Source organism: Schistocerca nitens, chromosome 4 (genome assembly GCF_023898315.1).
Source record: "Schistocerca nitens isolate TAMUIC-IGC-003100 chromosome 4, iqSchNite1.1, whole genome shotgun sequence".
Classification (NCBI taxonomy): domain Eukaryota; kingdom Metazoa; phylum Arthropoda; class Insecta; order Orthoptera; family Acrididae; genus Schistocerca; species Schistocerca nitens.
In genome coordinates, this window is record NC_064617.1 from 599,503,423 (window position 1) to 599,526,278 (window position 22,856).

Sequence of the window (22,856 nt, forward strand, 5' to 3'; positions counted from 1 at the left end):
GCACCAGCAGTGTGCTCTTTCGGGAGAGATGCCATAGATTACCATCTGTCCTACTTTACATAGTGGACAAGTTTCCAGACAGTGCTAATGAAGAATTAACAGTGTCTGTTAACATTGTTCACCTGGATGATACGCTGCTTTTCGTATGACCTGTTGCGACAAAGCCCTTCACAACTCTGAATCTATAAGGAGTGGCAAGATTTTGCATTATAGTGAAATTGACAGATAATGTTGTGGGGGCATACGAAAGTCTATAACTGAACCTTCTAAGTATTAAATGTTGTATGGTATATGTAGCTCCTACTACGAGGAATTTCTATTCGGAAGAAAAGGAGTCTGCTTTAAAGAAGGTTTCTAGATATTCTCGTTTTCTTTGTATGAAACATGTAACCGGGTGGACATATCAGTTACCAGAACATTGTGCGTTTGCTCTTTGCCCAACCAGTGTGTATCGTTGTCTGAACCGTTTACTGTCAACGTTTCAATTCTATATAAGGCTACACATCAGGAAAATACCGTCTGAAAGATTTCCTAACCATATAACCGAATATAATTCCCTCAGGGTCGCCTGATTTGGTAAGAAGGCTGTTTAATTGCGACAGACGTTTCTCCTTCTTATACGAGGCATGAAACCATCTCCTCACACACAAACAGTATACAGATGCCATTTCTGAATGGAGGAACCAACTGCTTACTTATTTCTGACAGACGGAATGTAGAGAGTGTTACTTCTACCAGCAACATGTGCCAAATTCAAAAGGAGACCTTCAAGGTAGCTCCATTGTATACCGGGTGATAAAAAAGTCAGTATAAATTTAAGAACTTAATAAACCATGGAATAATGTAGATAGAGAGGTAAAAATTGACACACTGGCTTGGAATGACATGGGGTTTTATTAGAACAAAAAAAAAAAAACAAAGTTCACAAAATGTCCGACAGATCTCTTGCGCGCGTCGTTTGGTGATGATCGTGTGCTCAGCCGCCACTTTTGACATGCTTGGCCTCCCAGGTCCCCAGACCTCAGTCCGTGCGATTATTGGGTTTGGGGTTACCTGAAGTCGCAAGTGTATCGTGATCGACCGACATCTCTAGGAATGCTGAAAGACAACATCCGACGCCAATGCCTCTACATAGCTCCGGTCATGCTTTACAGTGCTGTTCACAACATTATTCCTCGACTACAGCTATTATTGAGGAATGATGGTGGACATATTGAGCATTTTCTGTAAAGAACATCATCTTTGCTTTGTCTTACTTTGTTACGCTAATTATTGCTATTTTGATCAGATGAAGCGCCATCTGTCGGACACTTTTTAAACTTTTGCATTTTTTTGGTTCTAATAAAACCCCATGCCATTCCAAGCATGAGTGTCAATTTGTACCTCTCTATCTACATTATTCCGTGATTTATTCAGTTTTCAAATTTATACCGATTTTTTGATCACCCGGTATAATCACAGTGAGGGAATGTTCTTACCGAGAGGTGGCGTGATGATATTCGCAGTTGCATAAGCAGAGTTAACGGCTTCGCAAGAATTTCATCTTTTCTAAATAATGCTTTCCGCAGTTCGCTCCATGATGGATTTCTCCCGATCAGCTCAAAGAGCTGTTATCCAGTTTCTTCACGCAGAAGGGAAGCACGCTTCACAAATTTATCGCAAGATGAAAGTGGTGTACGGAGAGCAGTGTCTCACATGCTGTACAGTATTCTGAAGGGATCAGCGTTATGAGCATCTTCAGTAATGAGTCCCGCTTCTAACTGAGGCCCGATCACCAGCGAAGACATCTCTGGAGATGCCCCGGACGGCGGTGGGTTACAAACTCCACAGTCAAATGGCTCAAATGGCTCTGAGCACTATGGGACTTAACATCTATGGTCATCAGTCCCCTAGAACTTAGAACTACTTAAACCTAACTAACCTAAGTACAGCACGAGGCAGAGAAAATCCCTGACCCCGCCGGGAATCGAACCCGGGAACCGAACCCCACAGTCGCCCGCAGTACAACCAAGTGTGATGCTATTTCATTCGATATCAGGACTCTTTTCGTTGTCATCCGCGGCGCCTTAACAGCACAGACGTACAATGACGGTACTCTGCGTCCCGTTTTGTTGCCCTTCAAGGCGAACCATCCTCTTCTTACATTTCGGCAACAGACTACCCGTCGGAACACGGCGAGAGCTTGTCTTCGTGCTTGCCAAACCCTACCTTGGCGAGCAAGATCGCCGGGTCTCTCCTCAGTTGATGACCTTTGGCTCATTATGGGCAGGGCTTTCCGTCCCATTCGGATAATTCCTTCATGACGCGTTGGTTGTTTTCTTTTTTAACATTTAGTTTACTTCATGACAACCCGAGGTTTGTTACATACCGCCTTCTTTGTGTTGTAATTTTATTAGCCGGCAGTTTATACACTTTCGAGAAGAAGAATTCATTAAGCAGAAACATCAAGTTGAGTTTAAATACTACAGGTTTCAAATGGTTCAAATGGCTCTGAGCACTATGGGACTTAACATCTGTGGTCATCAGTCCCCTAGAACTTAGAACTACTTAAACCTAACTAACCTAACTAACCACACACATCCATACCCGAGGCAGGATTCGAACCTGCGACCGTAGTGATCACGCGGTTCCAGACTGAAGCGCCTAGAACCGCAAGGCCACACCGGCCGGCGCTACAGGTTTCTTTAGAGTCACTATGCAGTGGTAGTTACATTATTACTAGTTATTAAAATTATTCTCGGCTCGATACGATTACTCACTTTGCGAACGTGGAGTAGGAGCGGAGGACTGGAAACCTGGAGGTCTTGAAGGCCGCCTCCGCGGTCTCAGCGAAGGCGAGCACCGGCACGCGCTCCCGCCGGCACAGCTCTTGGGAGCACCGCACCTGCAAAGCAACGGACTCTGGTTCAAATCCAATTGGTGGCACTACCGCCAGCGACCGCAAACGGTGCACGGACCACTAATGACTACTGACAGTCTAGTATGGCTACGAAGTCTTTCGCGACGTGTTTCTTGAATAAAAGTCTCTCGGTGTACATGCCGCGTCAATTCAGAATAAAACTCCAAGCTTTCGACCACTACCTCCATGGTGATCGTCAGGGCTAAAACTGACTGTCGTAAACTGTGGTGTCACCGCTAGACACCACACTTGCTAGGTGGTAACTTAAATCGGCCGCGGTCCTGTAGTACATGTCGGACCCGCGTGTCGCCACTGTGTAATCGCAAACCTAGCGCCACCACATGGCAGGTCACAAGACACGGACATGACCTCGCCCCAGTTGTACGGACGACATAGCTTGCGACTAGACCTACCAAGTCTTCCTCTCATTTGCCGAGAGACAGATCGAATAGCCTTCAGCTTAGTCCATAGCTACTACCTAGCAAGGCGCCATTTGTATCAGTGCTAATAGCGTACTAATATTCAAGAGAGATGTATTCCAACAAGAGAATAAAGATAAGTATTAAACGCATCTACGTACTTTTCCTCTTATTCATTAATAAGTCTCATGTTCCAGAACTTCAAGCCCGTCTGCGTTAGTTTAGCGTGCACCTAGCTACCTCATTGTGTCTATGCTGTAGGAAATAGACACAACATAAACTATTTTTTTTTCCTTCATTGTATTTCAATTCCCCATCGGGGATGGCTGGCAGCAGCATATGCGCTGCTCGTGAGCCGAAAGACATAGAACAAACAAGAGAAGACATTTCAAAATATACAAAGGAGAAAATATGGTGAACATAGATATAAAAAAGGGGGAACATCATGGAAGGCAATAGACAAAAAAAGGGGCGACTGTAAAATGGAGATAAAAACCGTAAGAAAGTAGCGCACACAAAAAACCACACACTGGGACAATTAAAAGAACACAAGGCACAGTATGACCAGAGCATAAAAGTATCGACAGATGGCGTAGCACATAACAAACACTGACATGGAGCCTCAAGGCAGCACACAATTAAAATCACACCTCTTGACGCACAGGAGAAACAGCACTAAACAAAACACTGACGTGGCACACTGAAGATGGTCAAAAAGGAAGATCTGCCAGGCACAAGGAGATGAGGGAGACCGGAAGAAGGGTGGGAGGGAGGGGAAGAGGGGGGGAGATGGGCGGGGGGCGCGCTGAAGAGGGCCAGGTAGGGAGGGATGTGGGAAGGAAAGAGGCAAAGATGGGGTGCAGGGTCTCGGGGGGGTGGGGGGTGAGGAGGAAAATCCGCTCAGGGAGAAGGAGGGGAGAGGAAAAAGGGGACCCTGGGGGGGGGGGGGGGACAAGGCCAGGTTATAGTTGGAAGGAAGGGTGGATGTCATGGCGAAGTTCATCATCCAGGAGGGGGAGGCACTGGAAATTGCCCAGATGAAGGAGATGGAGGGTGTGGATGTGGAGAGAGGGAGGGATACAGAGATAGAGGCGCGGCAGTGAGTGGGGGGTTGAGATTGAGAGAGGAAGGACAAAACCAGAGGGTGGAGGGAATCAAGCCTGCGGACAATGTAAAGGATGTGGAGATGTTGGAGGAACAGGAGGAGATGGGGGAAGGGGATGAGTTCATACAGGAGCTGTGTGGGGGAAGGAAGGCGGATACGGAAGGCGAGGTGGAGCACATGAAGTTCAAGGATTTGGAGGGCCTTGTAAAAGCGGGTGGGTGTGGAGATCCAGGCAATGCTGGCATAACAGAGGATAGGATAGATGAGGGATTTGTAGGTCTGGAGGATGGTAGAAGGATGCAATCGCCATGTCCGGCCACACAGGAGTTTCAGAAGGTGGAGGTGGGAATGGGCTTTCTGCTGGATGGTCTGGAGGTGAGTGGCCCAGGTGAGATGCCAGTCAAGGGTGAGGCCAAGGTATCTCAGGGTGGTGTCGTTAAGTAGCGAGGCTCCCACTTACATGCAAAGGATGGCTTCTGATTGGCTGGAGTGCGTCATAGCAACAGCGGTATGGCGCGTAGTGAAGTGGTGCCCTCTACTTCCATAGATGTAGTTTCTATCCAGTGTTGCTTGCAGCGCCATGCCTTGAATCAGGAGGTAAAGTGCGGGAAGCTATCCTCTGCGATTTTTCTTTATCCAGTGCACTCTTCCAGGTGTTACTAATTGCATAGCCGTTGTCTCTGTTAAAGTTATTGTCGCTAAGTGTAATTTCGACTGCTTCCCAGATCACGGAGTCCCAGTAATTCGATGCGTGGGCTATTACTCTGGTTTCTTCAAAGAATCTCTTATGCTTGTTAAGCAGGTAATGCTCAGCTACCGCTGATTTTTCCAAATACCTGTATTTCAGGAGGCGCTGGTGCTCGATGCAGCGGTCGGCAACGGTTCTTACAGACTGGCCCACTACTGGGCCATTCTGTGTACAGGAAGCCAACACATACAGACTTATATCTGCATAGCCACAGCTTCCATCATCCGTCTGAGAAGAGAGCTATGATGAATACTTTAGTACACAGAGCCAGGACTATTTCCGACAAGGACCACCTCGGTTCCGAGATCAATCATTTGACGACTGTTTTCAAGAGGAATGGTTATTATGCCGGTGAAATTAAATCAGTATTGTGTAAGAAAGTAAGACACTTGCCGTCCATAAACAAGAAGAGGACCAACACATAGCGCGGCTTCCATTTTGCGGTGCTACAACAAGCAAGATAGGCAGAGTCCTAAAGAGGCAAGGTATTAAACCTGTTTTCCGACCATCTAGGAAAATTTAGGAAATGTTGAGACCAGTCAAAGATAGTCTCGGCTTAAGGGTGCCGGGAATTTATAGTATTCCTTGCGAATGCGGCAAGAATTACGTGGGCCAGTCAGTAAGAACCGTTGCCGACCATTGCATCGAGCACCAGCGCCACCTGAAATACAGGTATTTGGAAAAATCAGCGGTGGCTGAGCATAGCCTGCTTAACAAGCATAAGATTTTACACGAAGAAACCACAGTAACAGCCCACGCATCGAATTACTGGGAATCTGTGATCCAGGAAGCAGTCGAAATTAGACTTAGCGACAGTAACTTCAACAGAGAGAACGGCTATGCAATTAGCAACACCTGGAAGAGTGCACTGGATAAAGAAAAATCGCAGAGGATAACTTTCCGCACTTTACCTCCTGATTCAAGGGATGGCGCTGCAAGCAACGCTGGATAGAAACTACTACTATGGAAGTAGAGGGCACCACTTCACTACACGCCATATCGCTGTTGCTATGACGTATTCCAGCCAATCAGAAGCCGTCCTTTGCATATAAAAGTGAGAGCGTCGCTAGTTTACGACCTCTCTCCCCCGAGTCCTTTTGCATTTCCCTCCTCTGCCTCTTCTCATTCCCTCTCGCGTCTGCCCTGCCCCTCTCCCCCCTCATGAGTCCTCTCCCTCCTTGTTCCCCCCCCCCTTTCGTTTTTCCCCTCCTCCCTCCTTGTTTTTCCCCCTCCTCCAGGTCCCCCCCCCCCCCCCACATCTGCCATTGGCTCGGGAGTGTCATCTTTGTGCCGCCATTGTTTTACAGTGTTTTACAGTGAGTGTTCCGTGTTGTGTCTTTTGGGAAGTGTTGCGAACGGCCATCATACTGTCGCTGGGTGTAATTTTTTGTCTCTTGCGAACAGAAACCAGACTATCGCCATGTTTTTTAATTGTGTGTCTACTATGTTACTTGTCTGATTCCTGTGTATTTTATTAACTATGCCAACACCTTTGCTTTCTGTTTTAACTTTCCGCATTTTTCCGCCATTTTACACTTTAAGTCACCATTTTATCGCCTGTTTTTCTTGTTTCTTTTCTTCTTCCGTTTTTAAAAAAGTCTGTAGGCTGTAGAGCAGCGTACTAAGCTGCTGCCAGCCCGCCCCCTTCGGGGAGAATTGAAAATAAGTAAAGAAAAAAAAATAGTTTACGACAGTCAGTTTTCGCCCTGACGACGACCATGGAGGTAGTGGTCGAAAGCTTGGAGTTTTATCCTGAATTGACGTGGCATGTACACCGAGAGACTTTTATTCACCGACATTCTGAAGTTGTCAAGTTCAACCCAGGCCCGTTAGCTACCCACTGTTATATATCGGAAACTGAGCTACATGCAGTGATGCAGCTGAAACGCTAGCGTCGTAGTCCGTCTCATAGAATGTCTATCAGAAAGACGCGTTTCAAAGAACATTTGGTTTGTGAGTAGCAGCTTCCTAGTTTCCTCATTCGCACATCTGCTACAAATCTCAAACTGTAAAATTAAGTTTCACCCACGCTCGAAAGAACACTGCTTATTGTTTTTCTATCACCAGTGCATCCTCAAAGCAAACAGAGTTCTCCTACGAGGTTCTGTAGAGATTATTTGACAGACCTACAAGCTTCACACTCCTCTAGATGTAGGTTAGTACTACACAACGCACGACATTCCGCATGGCCCTCATCGTCATTAATTTATTTCTCAGTTCTAAATCTTATGTCTAATTTTCCAGTTATTAGCTTTTTCCCATTATACGTACCTATTGCAGTTTAGAAATTTACTGAGTACTCTCGCATTGTCACTTACCTTTTCTATCACAGTGCTTTAGTGTGACCATGGATAAAGAAGAAGGCTGTTCGCTCTTAAGCCTCGCAGGACTGTAAACTGTGACGGGGGGGGGGGGGGGGGGGGATAATTGATGCCCACCTTTTGAAAACATTGTAATCTGGTCAGTTACTTAATATTTTAAAATTTTGCAAAACCTAATTATTGTTTGCAATTAATACTTGTACAGTATTCCATAAATGTTTTAAATTTTTCAGTTACACCTAACCCAGAAATTTAAGTTTTAGTAGTAGATGCCACTTTCCAGTGAATTTAATGCTCAATATCTTCAAATTCAGGACCATGTTGGGAGTAAAAGTCACAACAGCTGACAACATTTGCATTTTTTAATTTTTTTTTCTTGGTAGTCATGATCCCAACTGGGGTACAAGATGTTACTGAAAATGCACTGAAATTGCTGTGAACGTACTAAAGGATATTTTCAGGTTCTGGAAGATACATACACATCAGTACCTTTTAAAAAGTATGTTCTTAACATAACTCAACAACAATCATCAAATCTTGTTTTTTTAACTTTCTTGCGTGGTATGAACTATTTCCCCCTTTCCTTTTTAATATATGAACTCACGTAAATACGCTATCGGAGAAACTTTAACAACGTAGTAAATACACTATGAAATGTCACTTTTAGTATACTCTTTCTGCAGTCTCAACACCCCGCCAGTTCAGCGTCATATACATCCTACCATCTGATCACATACACAAAAATCAAGCCCAGGTATTCGCAGGACAAAATTTAGCTTCTTCGGTTACGAAGACGATGAGAAGTTTCTCTTGACGGAACGTTCTGGCGAATATTGTCAAAACTGAATATGAGTCACATTCTTAACGTAAAACTGGTGTGTTGCTAAGTACGTCGTTAGTTGAAATAAATGAGTGACTAGGAACATAGTCAGACGCTATCTGCCCGTTACATCTTTGTGCTAGAGCTACCAATAAGGTTTGCCACTACAGACCGAAACTAGGGCGGTGCACCTGTTTTTGTCCTTTGGTTTGGATTGTCAATGAAACAAGAAGGAGAGGACGTTATTGACTGCTCTGCAGAAAATGAGGCGGAAGTTTGACAAGCTGCGACTGATTCACTTTCACAAACGAAGCTAAAAGTTTTCGCTTCAAGAAAGAAAAGAGGGACAGAGAGAAAAATAGAAAAGAGGGACAAACAGAGAAAAGATGGAGCGGAACTACAGAAAAACCTTTAGATACATGGGCTCGAGAAGGCTACACAATAACAAGGACAAGAACTCTCGGCCTTGCAGAGGCATGGTGCTTTATTTTTTGTTATTAGGGGTCAAGCGTTAAATTAGTTTGTTGTATTTAGTTTCTAGTACACGACATTACGAAGTGGGCTTACTTTCTAGTACACAACATTACGAAGTGAGCACGTTCTGTGAGCTTCACTTCAGTCGATGACCTGAAAAGTTGGATTTTCTCACTTAGAGATCGGTTTTAATTGTAAAAAACCGTTCAATAGCCAAGAGCGCACAAAACATTTCTTTATTTAAAACAACCGGTTGCAACAGACTTTGCTGTCATTTTCAGGTCTTAAAATCTTTTTGTTGTGAAACATATTCATTTTACTCTGAACCTCACACACAAGATGCCAGATCGATTAAAATCAGCACATTATAAAAGGCTTCTCATCACTAAAATAATTATTGATAAACATAAAGCACCTTGTGCAAAAGGCCACGTCCCTATACATATTACTCATCGATGCTTGTTACATCATACAGACACGGTATGCAGAACCACATCTGTTTACATATGGTGGACGTATTTTAAACAGTGCAAATCCACTTTAAATTGCATAAGGTACGCAGTAGCTAGCATAATAGACGTATCAGAAGGAAAAGGTGTCGTACAATTCACTCGGAAAATTAGCTATGAGAATGCTTTGTGCAAAGCGTCCGCCGGATTTAATGAATTCCAACCGAAATAAAATGCGTAAAATTATTTCTCAGCATTGTATAGTGATTTTATAATGTAACAGAATGTATTCACGTATTTGTCACTGTGGATAAAATACAGTTTCATTACTTTACGCTGGAAATTAAATGGCAATCATGCAGTAGTTAGAAACTGTTAGACTTCTACCGAAATATGCGAAGTCGATTTAGTCAGCCGGGAAAGCTGCAGACACTGCCAGCATTTTACTCTTAGCTGCTTTGCGAAGGCTGAAAAAAATCGCTATTATTTTGTCAATGGGAGGTACACTTCACAGATCGTGGCCACAAAGAACCGGTGACAAAGAGTACTCATAATGTCCTACGTCTTCCAGGAAGCGTTGCGACACCTTCTTAGCCACTATTTCCTGGAAGTATCTGTCCGTGCCTGGGCATATGATGCGCACCTTCTAGCCTTGAGACTGTAAGAGCCAAGGAAAGTCCCCCCTCCCCTCCAATTACGTAAAGACTGTAACAAGAAAAACAGTATCTTATTAATCGTCTTGCACATGGTCCGTGCTTCACGAATAAACGATCCACAGTAGTTGTCTGCTTCTTTATTTTCTTATCTTTTCTTGTCGCCGTTCTTGAAAATGGAATCCTGTTGACTACGAGGACAGAGGATTTTTTTTTTTATAACAGGGATCATTATATTTCCAACATACGCATCCACCCAAGCTTTGATCTTAGACTCTGGCCAGTGGCGTTGAACAAAGTTCAGTAGTTTCAGAGTGTTAAGGTAGGTTCAGACGGACTGCTGCGGTATTTTGTATCTCGTGTACCTCTTTGATCAAACAAATGAATAACTCCAAAGTTTACTTATCAATCCCTGGATGATAAAATACAGTTTCTTTTCTTTAACAGACACCTAATTTCTTCTCGCTAGAAATTAATGCTGAACCTTCTTCGACAGACGTCCTCGCGGCGGAAGGAGTTACGATAGTTACTTGTAAAGTTCTGTGTCTTTGGTTTCTCGTAGATGACTTCATGATTGCTTTCCTTCATCCTATAAATTTAGATATGCGTCGTTACTGGCGGACACTACACTACAATTACGTCCGCGTGTTTCTGTTTACGGAGAGTTTTGGTTATTCAGCCATATGAAATTGCTGTCAGACACATTTTTGTATAGTACTATGTTATTAATAGAAATTGTGTTTTATTATTTGCGCATTAACCTAAAAACGAGAAATATTTTGCTATCTAGGAACTGGTTAACACACAGTAAAACTGTGCTCTTAGATTGCTGTTTCCTAGCTAGTCCCTTACCGTCTAGAAATACACTGAGGTGCCAAAAGTCATGGGAACCGATACGCACAATCACAGGTGGCCGTTGTATCGTATACACAAGGCATAAAAGGGCACTGCATTGGAGGAGCTGTCATTTGTACTCAAGTAATTCATGTGGAAAGGTTACTGACGTGTCTATGGCCTCCTGACAGGAATTAACAGACTTTGAACGCGAAACGGTAGTTGGAGCTAGACGCATGGAACATTCCATTTTCGGAATTAGCGAACTCCATATTCCGAGGTCACAGTGTCAAGAGAGTGCAGAGAATAACACATTTCAGGCATTACCTTCTGCCACGCACAACGCAGTGGCTGATGGTCCTCATTTAATGACTAAAAGCAGCGGCTTTTGCTTTGAGATGTCAATACTAACATAGATAATCGTAAAAATCAGCGTTACGCGTACGACGGACGTGTCCGGGAACCACCTTCTCAATAAGGCTCTGTGCAAGCTGGTGGTGGCTCCATAATGGTGTGTGCTGTATTTACGTGAAATAGACTGGACCCTCTGGTTCAACTGAACCGACAACTTCAAATGGCTCTGAGCACTATGGGACTTAACTTCTGAAGTCATCAGTCCCCTAGAACTTAGAACTACTTAAACCTAACTAACCTAAGTACATCACACACATCCATGCCCGAGGTAGGATTCGAACCTGCGACCGTAGTGGTCGCGCGGTTCCAGACTGTAGCTCCTAGAACCGCTCGGCCACCACGGCTGGCGAACCGACAACTGATTGGACGGCTACTTGGACACCACTTGCAGTCATTCATGGACTTTATGTTTCCAAACAACGATGGAATTTGTATGGATGGCAATACACCATGTCACCGGGCTGGCGATTGGTTTGAAGAACATTCCGCACTCAGATCGCCCGACATAAGTCCCATCGAACATTTATGGGACCTAATCGAGAGGATTGATGAAGTCAATGAAGTTAAGGAATTCTGCTGCCTAGGCAGTAAAATAACCAATGACGGACGGAGCAAGGAGGACATCAAAAGCAGACTCGCTATGGCAAAAAAGGCATTTCTGGCCAAGAGAAGTCTACTAATATCAAATACCGGCCTTAATTTGAGGAAGAAATTTCTGAGGATGTACGTCTGGAGTACAGCATTGTATGGTAGTGAAACATGGACTGTGGGAAAACCGGAACAGAAGAGAATCGAAGCATTTGAAATGTGGTGCTATAGACTGATAAGGTAAGGAATGAGGAGAGAAAAGAAATATGTGGAAAACACTGATAAGGAGAAGGGACAGGATTATAGGACATCAGATAAGACATGAGGGAATGACTTCCATGGCACTAGAGGGAGCTGTAGAGGGCAAAAACTGTAGAGGAAGACAGAGATTGGAATACGTCAAGCAAATAATTGAGGACGTAGGTTGCAAGTGCTACTCTGAGATGAAGAGGTTAGCACAGGAAAGGACTTCGTGGCGGGCTGCATCAAACCAGTCAGTAGACTGATGAAAAAAAAAAAAAAAAAAAAAAAAAAGAAAAGAAAAGAGAGAGAGAGAGAATCGAGAGGTCAGTTCGTGCACAGAATCCTTCACCGGCAATACGATTAAAGACGCAACATGGCTAACACAATGTCTGCAGAGGAGTTCCAACGCCTTGTTGAGTCCATCCCGCCGCATCTAGTCGCTGCACTACACCGGTCAAAAGAAATCTGACTCCATATGATGCGGTATCTCATGACTTCTCACCTTTATGCAAATTTATGCACCGTCTTTTGTGACACTACTTACGTATTTCGTCATCCAGTGTTACGTGAAGCGCAAATAGTGAAAAACATTTGCTGAACTGTTTTCGCAAATGTTTAAGATTTTAATTGTTGTGGAAAACCTCCATCTAAGTTTACAATGGATAATATAGTGGCAAAATGGCGCGAGAAGTGTTGCGTAGCGAATAAAAACCGTAGCTATACGTAACGATCTCGAATAGCAGAATACATTGGTCGAGTGAAAGAAAGCCTCGAACACGGTACGACGAGCTCTCAATATTGTTTCTCTGTGCAACTGGAAATTGAGTGATCATCGCGTCGAAATGTTATCAAAAAGGACCTTCATGTAAATCCTTACAAGTTTACTGTTCTCCTTGAATTAAAACGTATAAGTGAACTTGAGACCTTGAGTTCTGCCGGTGGTTTCCAAGTGAACTGGAATTAGGACTTTTGGATCTGCATTTTAATTTCTTTAGATGAGTCTGAGTTCAGCCTGTCAGAGTATGTGAACTCACAGAATATGCGTCAATACGCAAGCACTCTGAAAATCCGTTGCATAATCTGAAGATTGGTGTTTGGTGCGCAATATCCGGTGTCCGCATCGCAACAGTATTCTCTCATCTAGCTGTTAATGCTAAACGGTATGTGCAGCAACTGCTTAATCAATATGGGTATCAAATCACGGAAGAAGAAAGGCTGTGTGGATATTTTGAGCGAGACAAGGGAACAGCAAGCACCTGTATCACCTTTATGACTATTCTGTCACGACTGCACGAGCTGTTCGGTGATGAGAGGACAGTCAGTGCCCTTGTGATTTTTACCTGTGGGGAAAATTGAAGGGGCAGGTGAACATAAGTAATCCTCACACACTGAAAAAGCTGTTGCTGTTATCCGTTAGCCAGAGCTTGATAAATAGAGCACAACGCTGTATCTTTAACGATAGCCAGCACCTTCTATGTCTTCCATTAACAAAGGTCAGTACTGCGTAGGCATTTTCCGGGTTTACTTTATTTTTCCCAGCCTGTGTCAACAATATCACTAGAAGTTTAAAGCAGATTGATGGAAAAAATGTTGAGAAACTCTTACCAGCAGTTGTATAGTATGGTTGAAGATGAAGGCAATGACGAAGGTAGAAACCAGTCCAAACCCGAGCCCGGCGTTCTTGAAAGCATTCGGCATCACCAGAAAGCCGCTGCTCAGAGCCGACTTCAGCAGGTGCGCCAAGGCACCGTAGTCGCTGCAAAAGGAGAGAAAGGTCAGGGGACTCGGTGGCCACATTCAGCGCGAAGCGTTGGAAATCCATAAGTTCACACTTATTCCCCCCACACCTTTCTCTCTCTCTCTCTCTCTCTCTCTCTCTCTCTCTCTCTCTTCCTCTGTGTGTATTTGTGGAGGCGAGAGTGGACCTACGCGTCTCTCTATGTAAATTGTTGTTGCTGTGTGGAACCGTTTATGACAGGCTGGTTATTTAAGTAGCTAATATTGTTGTAACAACAGTGTTGCAGGAGCTAAATTTTGGGTACGGCTATCACATTGAACCACAAGGGTTTCCAGAATGAACCTCAGGCAAGGGAACTCAGTACGTACAGCTTTGTTACATTTAGAATTACCTAACAAATCAAGTTACACTGGAGCACAAGAACTTGGCGGAATTTATCTCTCAAACTAAATTAAACCTGCTGTTCTTTTCCACAAAGACACTGAAAAACACAAAAATTGAGACACGTCCTCTCTACAGGCTATTACAAACATGGCACCAGTTGATTCAGTTATTGAATATCCTTTCCTTTGTAGCTATACTAAAGACAATAAACATCAAAGAAATGTCCATGAAACGTATTTTAACTGAATTAAAAGCTTCGGATGGGAATCTTAGCCGACTTCAGCGCCCCAAGTCAAATGACTAACTGCGCATAAAAAAAGAGATTTTTGTTGTAACTTATACAATGATCTCCATTCTAATAGATAATGAGCTGTAAGGGAGTATTTAAAACCTATTGAAATTTTTCTCTCGTTAAAAAATCGTTATACTTCTAATCACGAACTGCTTTCTAACCAATTCGAAAAACTGATATTTACACTACTGGCCATTAAAATTGCTAAACCAAGAAGAAACACAGATGATAAACGGGTATTCATTGGAAAAAAATTTATTATGCTAGAATTGACCTCTGGTCGTAATAACGGCCTTCATACGCCTGGGCATTGAGTCAAACAGAGCTTGAATGGCGTGTACAGGTACAGCTGCACATGCAGCTTCAACACGATACCACAGTTCATCAACAGTAGTGACTGGCGTATTGTGACGAGCCAGTTGCTCGGCCACCATTGACCAGACGTTTTCAATTGGTGAGAAATCTGCAGAATGTGCTGGTCAGGGCAGCAGTCAAACATTTTCTGTATCCAGAAAAATGCCCGTACAGGACGTGCTACATGCGGTCGTGCATTATCCTGCTGAAATGTAGGTTTTCATAGGAATCGAATGAAGGGTAGAGCCACGGGTCGTAACACGTCTGAATAGTAACGTCCACTGTTCAAAAGTGCCGTCAATGCGAACAAGAGGTGACAGAGACGTGTAACCAAAGGCACCCCATACCATCACGCCGGGTGATACGCCAGTATGGCGATGACGAATACACGCTTCCAATGTGCGTTCACCGCGATGTCGCAAAAACACGGATGCGACCATCATGATGCAGTAAACAGAACTTGGATTCATCCGATAAAATGACGTTTTGCCATTCGTACACCCAGGTTCGTCGTTGAGTACACCATCGCAGGCGCTCCTGTCTGTGATGCAGCGTCAAGGGTAACCGCAGCCATGGTCTCCGAGTTGATAGTCCATGCTGCTGCAAACGTCGTCGAACTGTTCGTGCAGATGGTTGTTGTCATGCAAACATCCCCATATGTTGATTCAGGGATTGAGACGTGGCTGCACGATCCGTTACAGCCATGCGGATGAGATGCCTATCATCTCGACTGCTAGGGATACGCGGCCGTTGGGAGCCAGCACGGCGTTCTGTATTACCCTCTTGAACCCACCGATTCCATATTTTGCTAACAGTCATTGGATCTCGACCAACGCGAGCAGCAATGTCGCGATACGATAAACCGCAATCGCGATAGGCTACAATCCGACCTTTATCAAAGTCGGAAACGTGATGGTACGCATTTCTCCTCCTTACACGAGGCTTCACAACAACGTTTCACCAGGCAACGCCGGTCAACTGCTGTTTGTGTATGAGAAATCTGTTGGAAACGTTCCTCATGTCATAACGTTGTAGGTGTCGCCACCGGCGCCAGCCTTGTGTGAATGCTCTGAAAAGCTTATCATTTGCATATTACAGCATCTTCTTCCTGTCGGGTAAATTTCGCGTGTGTAGCACATCATCTTCCTGGTATAGCAATTTTAATGGCCAGTAGTGTAGTTTCCTATAGTTGCGAGAATTTTAGTGCGAAAAGATGAGTAACAGAACGCTATGTATTATGTCAAATCCTTCTAACAGACGTAACGAATGTATGAAAGTGAAGTCATAAGGTTAAGAGAAGGTAAATTTCACACTAGACAAATATAAACTTGCGCTATTCGTAATGCTCGAGATCAAGAGGAACCGCAAGAATAATCTTGAACAGTTAGTGAATGAACAAACACACAAGTTTCTCTCCATTCCTGAATGAGTACCCAGTACATTATAATTAGGTCGTGTCCCAATGAAAGTGTATTTTACAGTAATTCGTTTCACTATTCTACTATTTTAAACCTATTATATCGTGTATTTAATATTGGCAGTTAATCATTTTGAAGATTTTTTTTTCTTTGTCTGTCAGTGTGCATTACATCTTTGCCTGTAACGCCAGACGACGGGATAATAATTCAAAATCTAGACAGAAAAAAATGAAACAGTGGTAAAATAGTGATGATTTTCCCTGTAATTATGTTTGGCCCCCTGCCGACAGTGAAATCAATAAAATTTAATAAATTATTAAATGTTCATCATGAGTGACTACTATACACAGAATTATCGTCATGAATACTTACGAGTAGGCATTTTCACGGTTCCTTTCGGCGAAAGGATCGTAGTCAGCTGTAGCTGCGGGTGCCGAACCATTCTGCCCGCCGCTCTTTAAATCCGTCACGTTCACCCTGTGGAAGAGTAAAGCAGTACACACTAAGTGTGAACTGTCGCTCACATTGTACCGAAATTCATTTGACACATGGTCATTCTGCAGTACTGAGATTTGTTGCGTAACTGAACAGCTTTGTGTCTACAATTTTTTAATTGGTGCATTCCGTTGAAAGACGATTAACGACGAGAAAGCATGTAGTGTTTCTGAACGTTTCATCCAAGTAAATTTCTGTGACGTAATCAACATTTGAAAAGTACTTATGTACGATAATTGCGTGTACAATTAGTAACAATGATTGCAATTGTTGCAGATGTTCAGCAAATGTCCATAGGTTAAGAGATTACTGAAACACAGAAACAAATGGAGTTCTCACTGGAACAAAAGGTTTTTGATATTCACTAATGTCATGTTCTTCTATACCATCTCCTCAACCAGCTCTGATTTTAAGATTAAGAGGGGAATTTATTCAAGCATTATTGTGATTCGGGTGTGGTAGACCACAATCTGAGTCTGAAAAAAAAGTGGAGACTGTATTTCACCACGCGCCTTGTGAATATCCGATTTCCAGGTTACTTTCCATCCTGAATGCTGATTTTCAACATAAATGATCTTTTGGATAGGGTGGATAGCAATTTGCGGCTGTTTGCTGATGATGCTGTGGTGTACGGGAAGGTGTCGTCGTTGAGTAACTGTAGGAGGATACAAGATGACTTGGACAGGATTTGTGACTAGTGTAAAGAATGGCAGCTAACTCTAAATGTAGATAAATGTAAATTAGTGCAGATGAATAGGAAAAAGAATCACGTAATGTTTGAATACTCCATTAGTTGTGTAGAGCTTGACACAGTCACGCCGATTAAATACTTGGGCGTAACATTGCAGAGCGATATGAAGTGGGGCAAGCATGTAATGGCAGTTGTGGGGAAAGCGGATAGTCATCTTCGGTTCATTGGTAGAATTTTGGGAAGATGTGATTCATCTGTAAAGGAGACCGCTTATAAAACACTAATACCACCTATTCTTGAGTACTGCTCGAGCGTTTGGGATCCCTATCAGGCCAGATTGAGGGAGGACGTAGAAGCAATTCAGAGGCGGGCTGCTAGATTTGTTACTGGTAGGTTTGACCATCACGCGAGTGTTACGGAAATGCTTCAGGAACTCGGGTGGGAGTCTCTGGAGGAAAGGAGGCGTTCATTTCGTGAATCGCTACTGAGGAAATTTACAGAACCAGCATTTGAGGCTGACTGCAGTACAATTTTACTGCCGCCAACTTATATTTCGCGGAAACCCCACAATGATAAGATAAGGAAGATTAGGGCTCGTACAGAGGCATATAGGCAGTCATCTTTCAATCGTTCTGTTTGGGAGTGGAACAGGGAGAGACGATGCTGCTTGTGGTACGAGGTACCCTCAGCCACGTACCGTATGGTGGATTGCGGAGGATGTATGTAGATGTAGATGTAGACGAAATAATGAAAGTATACAGAATTCTTGCACGATAACGTAGCCCATTGCATAAAACCAGGGATTTATTTCTAATGTCATAGACATAACATTAATAACACAGTAAGCAGGCACACACTAAGTGCAATGACATGGAAAAAAAATTGCCAAACAGGGCTACGTAGCACCAACAAGTGAATGAAGAACCAGAGTTCACGTAAACTGTTACGTGTCACCAGCCCTTGATTTAACAGTAATTGAAACAACAGTTCTGAAAAACACCTGAGAATATAGAAAAAATGGTTCAAATGGCTCCGAGCACTATGGGACTCAACATCTGAGGTCATCATCACCTAGAACTTGTGTTGTTGTTGTGGTCTTCAGTCCTGACACTGGTTTGATGCAGCTCTCCATGCTACTCTATCCTGTGCAAGCTTCTTCATCTCCCAGTACCTACTACAGCCTACATCCTTCTGAATCTACTTAGTGTATTCATCTCTTGGTCTCCCTCTACGATTTTTACCCTCCACGCTGCCCTCCAATACTAAATTGGTGATCCCTCGATGTCTCAGAACATGTCCTACCAACCGATTCCTTCTTCTAGTAAAGTTGCGCCACAAGCTCCTCTTCCCCACAATTCTATTCAATACCTCCTCATTAGTTATGTGATCTACCCATCTAATCTTCAGCATTCTTCTGTAGCACCACATTTCGAAAGCTTCTATTCTCTTCTTGTCTAAACTATTAATCGTCCACGTTTCACTTCCATACATGGCTACACTCCATACAAATACTTTCAGAAACGACTTCCTGACATTTAAATCTACACTCGATGTTAGCAAATTTTTCTTCTTCAGAAACGCTTTCCTTGCCATTGCCAGCCTACATTTTATATCCTCCCTATTTCGACCATCATCAGTTACTTTGCTCCCCAAATAGCAAACCTCCTTTACTACTTTAAGTGTCTCATTTCCTAATCTAATAGCCTCAGCATCACCCGACTTAAATCGACTACATTCCATCCTCGTTTTGCTTTTGTTGATGTTCATCTTATACCCTCCTTTCAAGACACTGTCCATTCCGTTCAACTGCTCTTCCAAGTCATTTGCTGTCTCTGACAGACTTACAATGTGTTCGGCGAACTTCAAAGTTTTTATTTCTTCTCCGTGGATTTTAATACCTACTCCGAATTTTTCTTTTGTTTCCTTTATTGCTTGTTCAATATACAGATTGAATAACATCGGGGAGAGGCTACAAACCTGTCTCACTCCCTTCCCAACCACTGCTTCCCTTTCATACCCCTCGACTCTTATGACTGTCATCTGCTTTCTGTACAAATTGTAAATAGCCTTTCGTTCCCGTTATTTTACCCCTGCCACCTTCAGAATTTGAAAGAGAGTATTCCAATCAACATTGTAAAAAGCTTTCTCTAAGTCTGCAAGTGCTAGAGACGTAGGTTTACCTTTCCTTAATCTTTCTACTAAGATAAGTCGTAGGGTCATTATTGCCTCACGTGTTCCAACATTTCTACGGAATCCAAACTGATCTTCCCCGGGGTCGGCTTCTATCAGTTTTTCCATTCGTCTGTACAGAAATCGCGTTAGTATTTTGCAGCTGTGACTTATTAAACTGAAAGTTCGGTAATTTTCACATCTGTCAACACCTGCTTTCTTTGGGATTGGAATTATTATATTCTTCTTGAAGTCTGAGGATATTTCGCCTGTTTCATACATCTTGCTCACCAGATGGTAAAGTTTTGTCAGGACTGGCTCTCCCAAGGCTGTCAGTAGTTCTAATGGAATGTTGTCTACTCCCGGGGCCTTGTTTCGACTCAAGTCTTTCAGTGCTCTGTCAAACTCTTCACACAGTATTACATGTCCCATTTCATTTTCATCTACATCCTCTTCCAATTCCATAATATTCTCCTCAAGTTCATCGCCCTTGTATAGACCCTCTATATACTACTTCCACCTTTCTGCTTTCCCTTCTGTACTTAGAACTGGGTTTTCATCTGAGCTCTTGATGTTCATGCAAGTGGTTCTCCTTTCTCCAAAGGTCTCTTTAATTTTCCTGTAGGCAGTATCTATCTTACCCCTAGTGAGATAAGCCTCTACATCCTTACATTTGTCCTCTAGCCATCCCTGCTTAGTCATTTTGCACTTCCTATCAATCTCATTTTTGAGACGTTTGTATTCCTTTTTGCCTGCTTCATTTACTGCATTTTTATATTTTCTCCTTTCATCAATTAAATTCAATATTTCTTCTGTTACCCAATGGTTTCTACTAGCGCTTGTCTTTTTACCTATTTGATCCTCTACTGCCTTCACTATTGCATACCTCAAAGCTACCCATTCTTCTTCTATTGTATTTCTTTCCCCCATTCCTGTCAATTGTTCACTTATGCTCTCCCTTAAACTCTGTACAACCTCTGGTTCTTTCAGTTTATCCAGGTCCCATCTCCTTAAATTCCCACCTTTCTGCAGATTCTTCAGTTTTAATCTACAGTTCATAACCAATAGATTGTGGTCAGAATCCACATATGCCACTGAAAATGTCTTGCAATTTAAAACATGGTTCCAAAATCTCTGACTTACCATTATATAATCTATCTGATACCTTTTAGTATCTCCAGGGTTCTTCCATGTATACAACCTTCTTTCATGATTCTTGAACCAAGTGTTTGCTATGATTAAGTTATGCTCTGTGCAAAATTCTACCAGGCGGCTTCCTCTTTCATTTCTTAGCCCCAATCCATATTCACCTACTTTGTTTCCTTCTCTCCTTTTTCCTACTCTCGAATTTCAGTCACCCATGACTATTAAATTTTCGTCTCCCTTCACTACCTGAATAATTTCATTTATCTCATCATACATTTCATCAATTTCTTCATCTGCAGAGCTAGGTGGCATATAAACTTGTACTACTGTAGTTGGCGTGGGCTTCGTGTCTATCTTGGCCACAATAATGCGTTCACTATGCTGTTTGTAGTAGCTTACCCGTACTCCTATTCTTTTAATTCATTATTAAACCTACTCCAGCATTACCCATATTTGATTTTGTATTTATAACCCTGTATTCCTCCCCCATGAACCATGGACCTTTCCGTTGGTGGGGAGGCTTGCGTGCCTCAACGATACAGATAGCCGTACCGTAGGTGCAACCACAATGGAGGGGTATCTGTTGAGAGGCCAGACAAACGTATGGCTCCTGAAGACGGGCAGCAGCCTTTTCAGTAGTTGCAGGGGCAACAGTCTGGATTATTGAATGATCTGGCTTTGTAACAATAACCAAAACGGCCTTGGTGTGCTGGTACTGCGAACGGCTGAAAGCAAGGGGAAACTACAGCCGTAATTTTTCCCGAGGGCATGCAACTTCACTGTATGGTTAAATGATGATGGCGACCTCTTGGGTAAAATATTCCGGAGGTAAAGTAGTCCCCCATTCGGATCTCCGGGCGGGGACTACTCAAGAGGACGTTGTTATCAGGAGAAAGAAAACTGGCGTTCTACGGATCGGAGCGTGGAATGTCAGATCCCTTAATCGGGCAGGAAAGTTAGAAAATTTAAAAAGGGAAATGGATAGATTAAAGTTAGATATAGTGGGAATTAGTGAAGTTCGGTGGCAGGAGGAACAAGACTTTTGGTCAGGTGAATACAGGGTTATAAATAAAAAATCGAATAGAGGTAATGCAGGAGTAGGTATAATAATGAATAAAAAAATAGGCGTGCGGGTAAGCTACTACAAACAACATAGTGAACGCATTATTGTGGACAAGATAGACATGAAGCCCACGCCTACTACAGTAGTACAAGTTTATATGCCAAGTAGCTCTGCAGATGATGAAGAAATTGATGAAATGTATGATGAGATAAAAGAAATTATTCAGATAGTGAAGGGAGACGAAAATTTGATAGTCATGAGTGACTGGAATTCGAGTGTAGGAAAAGGGAGAGAAGGAAACATAGCACGTGAATATGGATTGGGGCTAAGAAATGAAAGAGGAAGCCGTCTCGTAGAATTTTGCACAGAGCATAACTTAATCATAGCTAACACTTGGTTCAAGAAACATAAAAGAAGGTTGTATACATGGAAGAATGCCGGAGATACTAAAAGGTATCAGATAGATTATATAATGGTAAGACAGAGATTTGGGAACCAGGTTTTAAATTGTAAGATATTTCCAGGGGCAGATGTGGACTCTGACCACAATCTATTGGTTATGAACTGCAGATTAAAATTGAAGAAACTGCAAGAATGTGGGAATTTAAGGAGATGGGACCTGTATAAGCTGACTAAACCAGAGGTTGTACAGGGAGTTTCAGGGAAAGAATAAGGGAACATTTGACAGTAGTGGGAGAACGAAGTACAGTAGAAGAAGAATGGGTAGCTCTGAGGGATGAAGTAGTGAAGGCAGCAGAGGATCATGTAGGTAAAAAGACGAGAGCTAGTCGAAATCCTTGGGTAACAGGAGAGATATTGAATTTAATTGATGAAAGGAGAAAATATAAAATTGCAGTAAATGAAGCAGGCAAAAAGGAATACAAACATCTCAAAAATGAGATCGACAGGAAGTGCAAAATGGCTAAGCAGGGATGGCTAGAGGACAAATGTAAGGATGCAGAGGCTTGTCTCACTAGGGTTAAGATAGATACTGCCTACAGGAAAATTAAAGAGATCTTTGGAGAAAAGAGAACCACTTGTATGAATATCACGAGCTCAGATGGAAACCCAGTTCTAACCAACGAAGGGAAAGCAGAAAGATGGAAGGAGTATATGGAGGGTCTATACAAGGGCGATGT

The 22,856-nt window shown here is 42.9% G+C and overlaps 1 protein-coding gene across 2 annotated transcripts in view; it reads right to left on the bottom strand.

Annotated features, from left to right (window-relative positions):
- The window catches only part of LOC126251766 (proton-coupled amino acid transporter-like protein pathetic), an 83,230-nt gene that overhangs the window by 22,518 nt on the left and 37,856 nt on the right, over positions 1-22,856 (bottom strand). For both annotated transcript variants that reach the window (XM_049952386.1, XM_049952387.1), the window contains exons 3-5: positions 16,526-16,630; positions 13,573-13,723; positions 2,760-2,884 (exon numbers count right to left, since the gene is read on the bottom strand). In XM_049952386.1, coding sequence (XP_049808343.1) covers positions 2,760-2,884; positions 13,573-13,723; positions 16,526-16,630 — 381 coding nt within the window. The remainder of the gene's footprint in view (positions 1-2,759; positions 2,885-13,572; positions 13,724-16,525; positions 16,631-22,856) is intronic.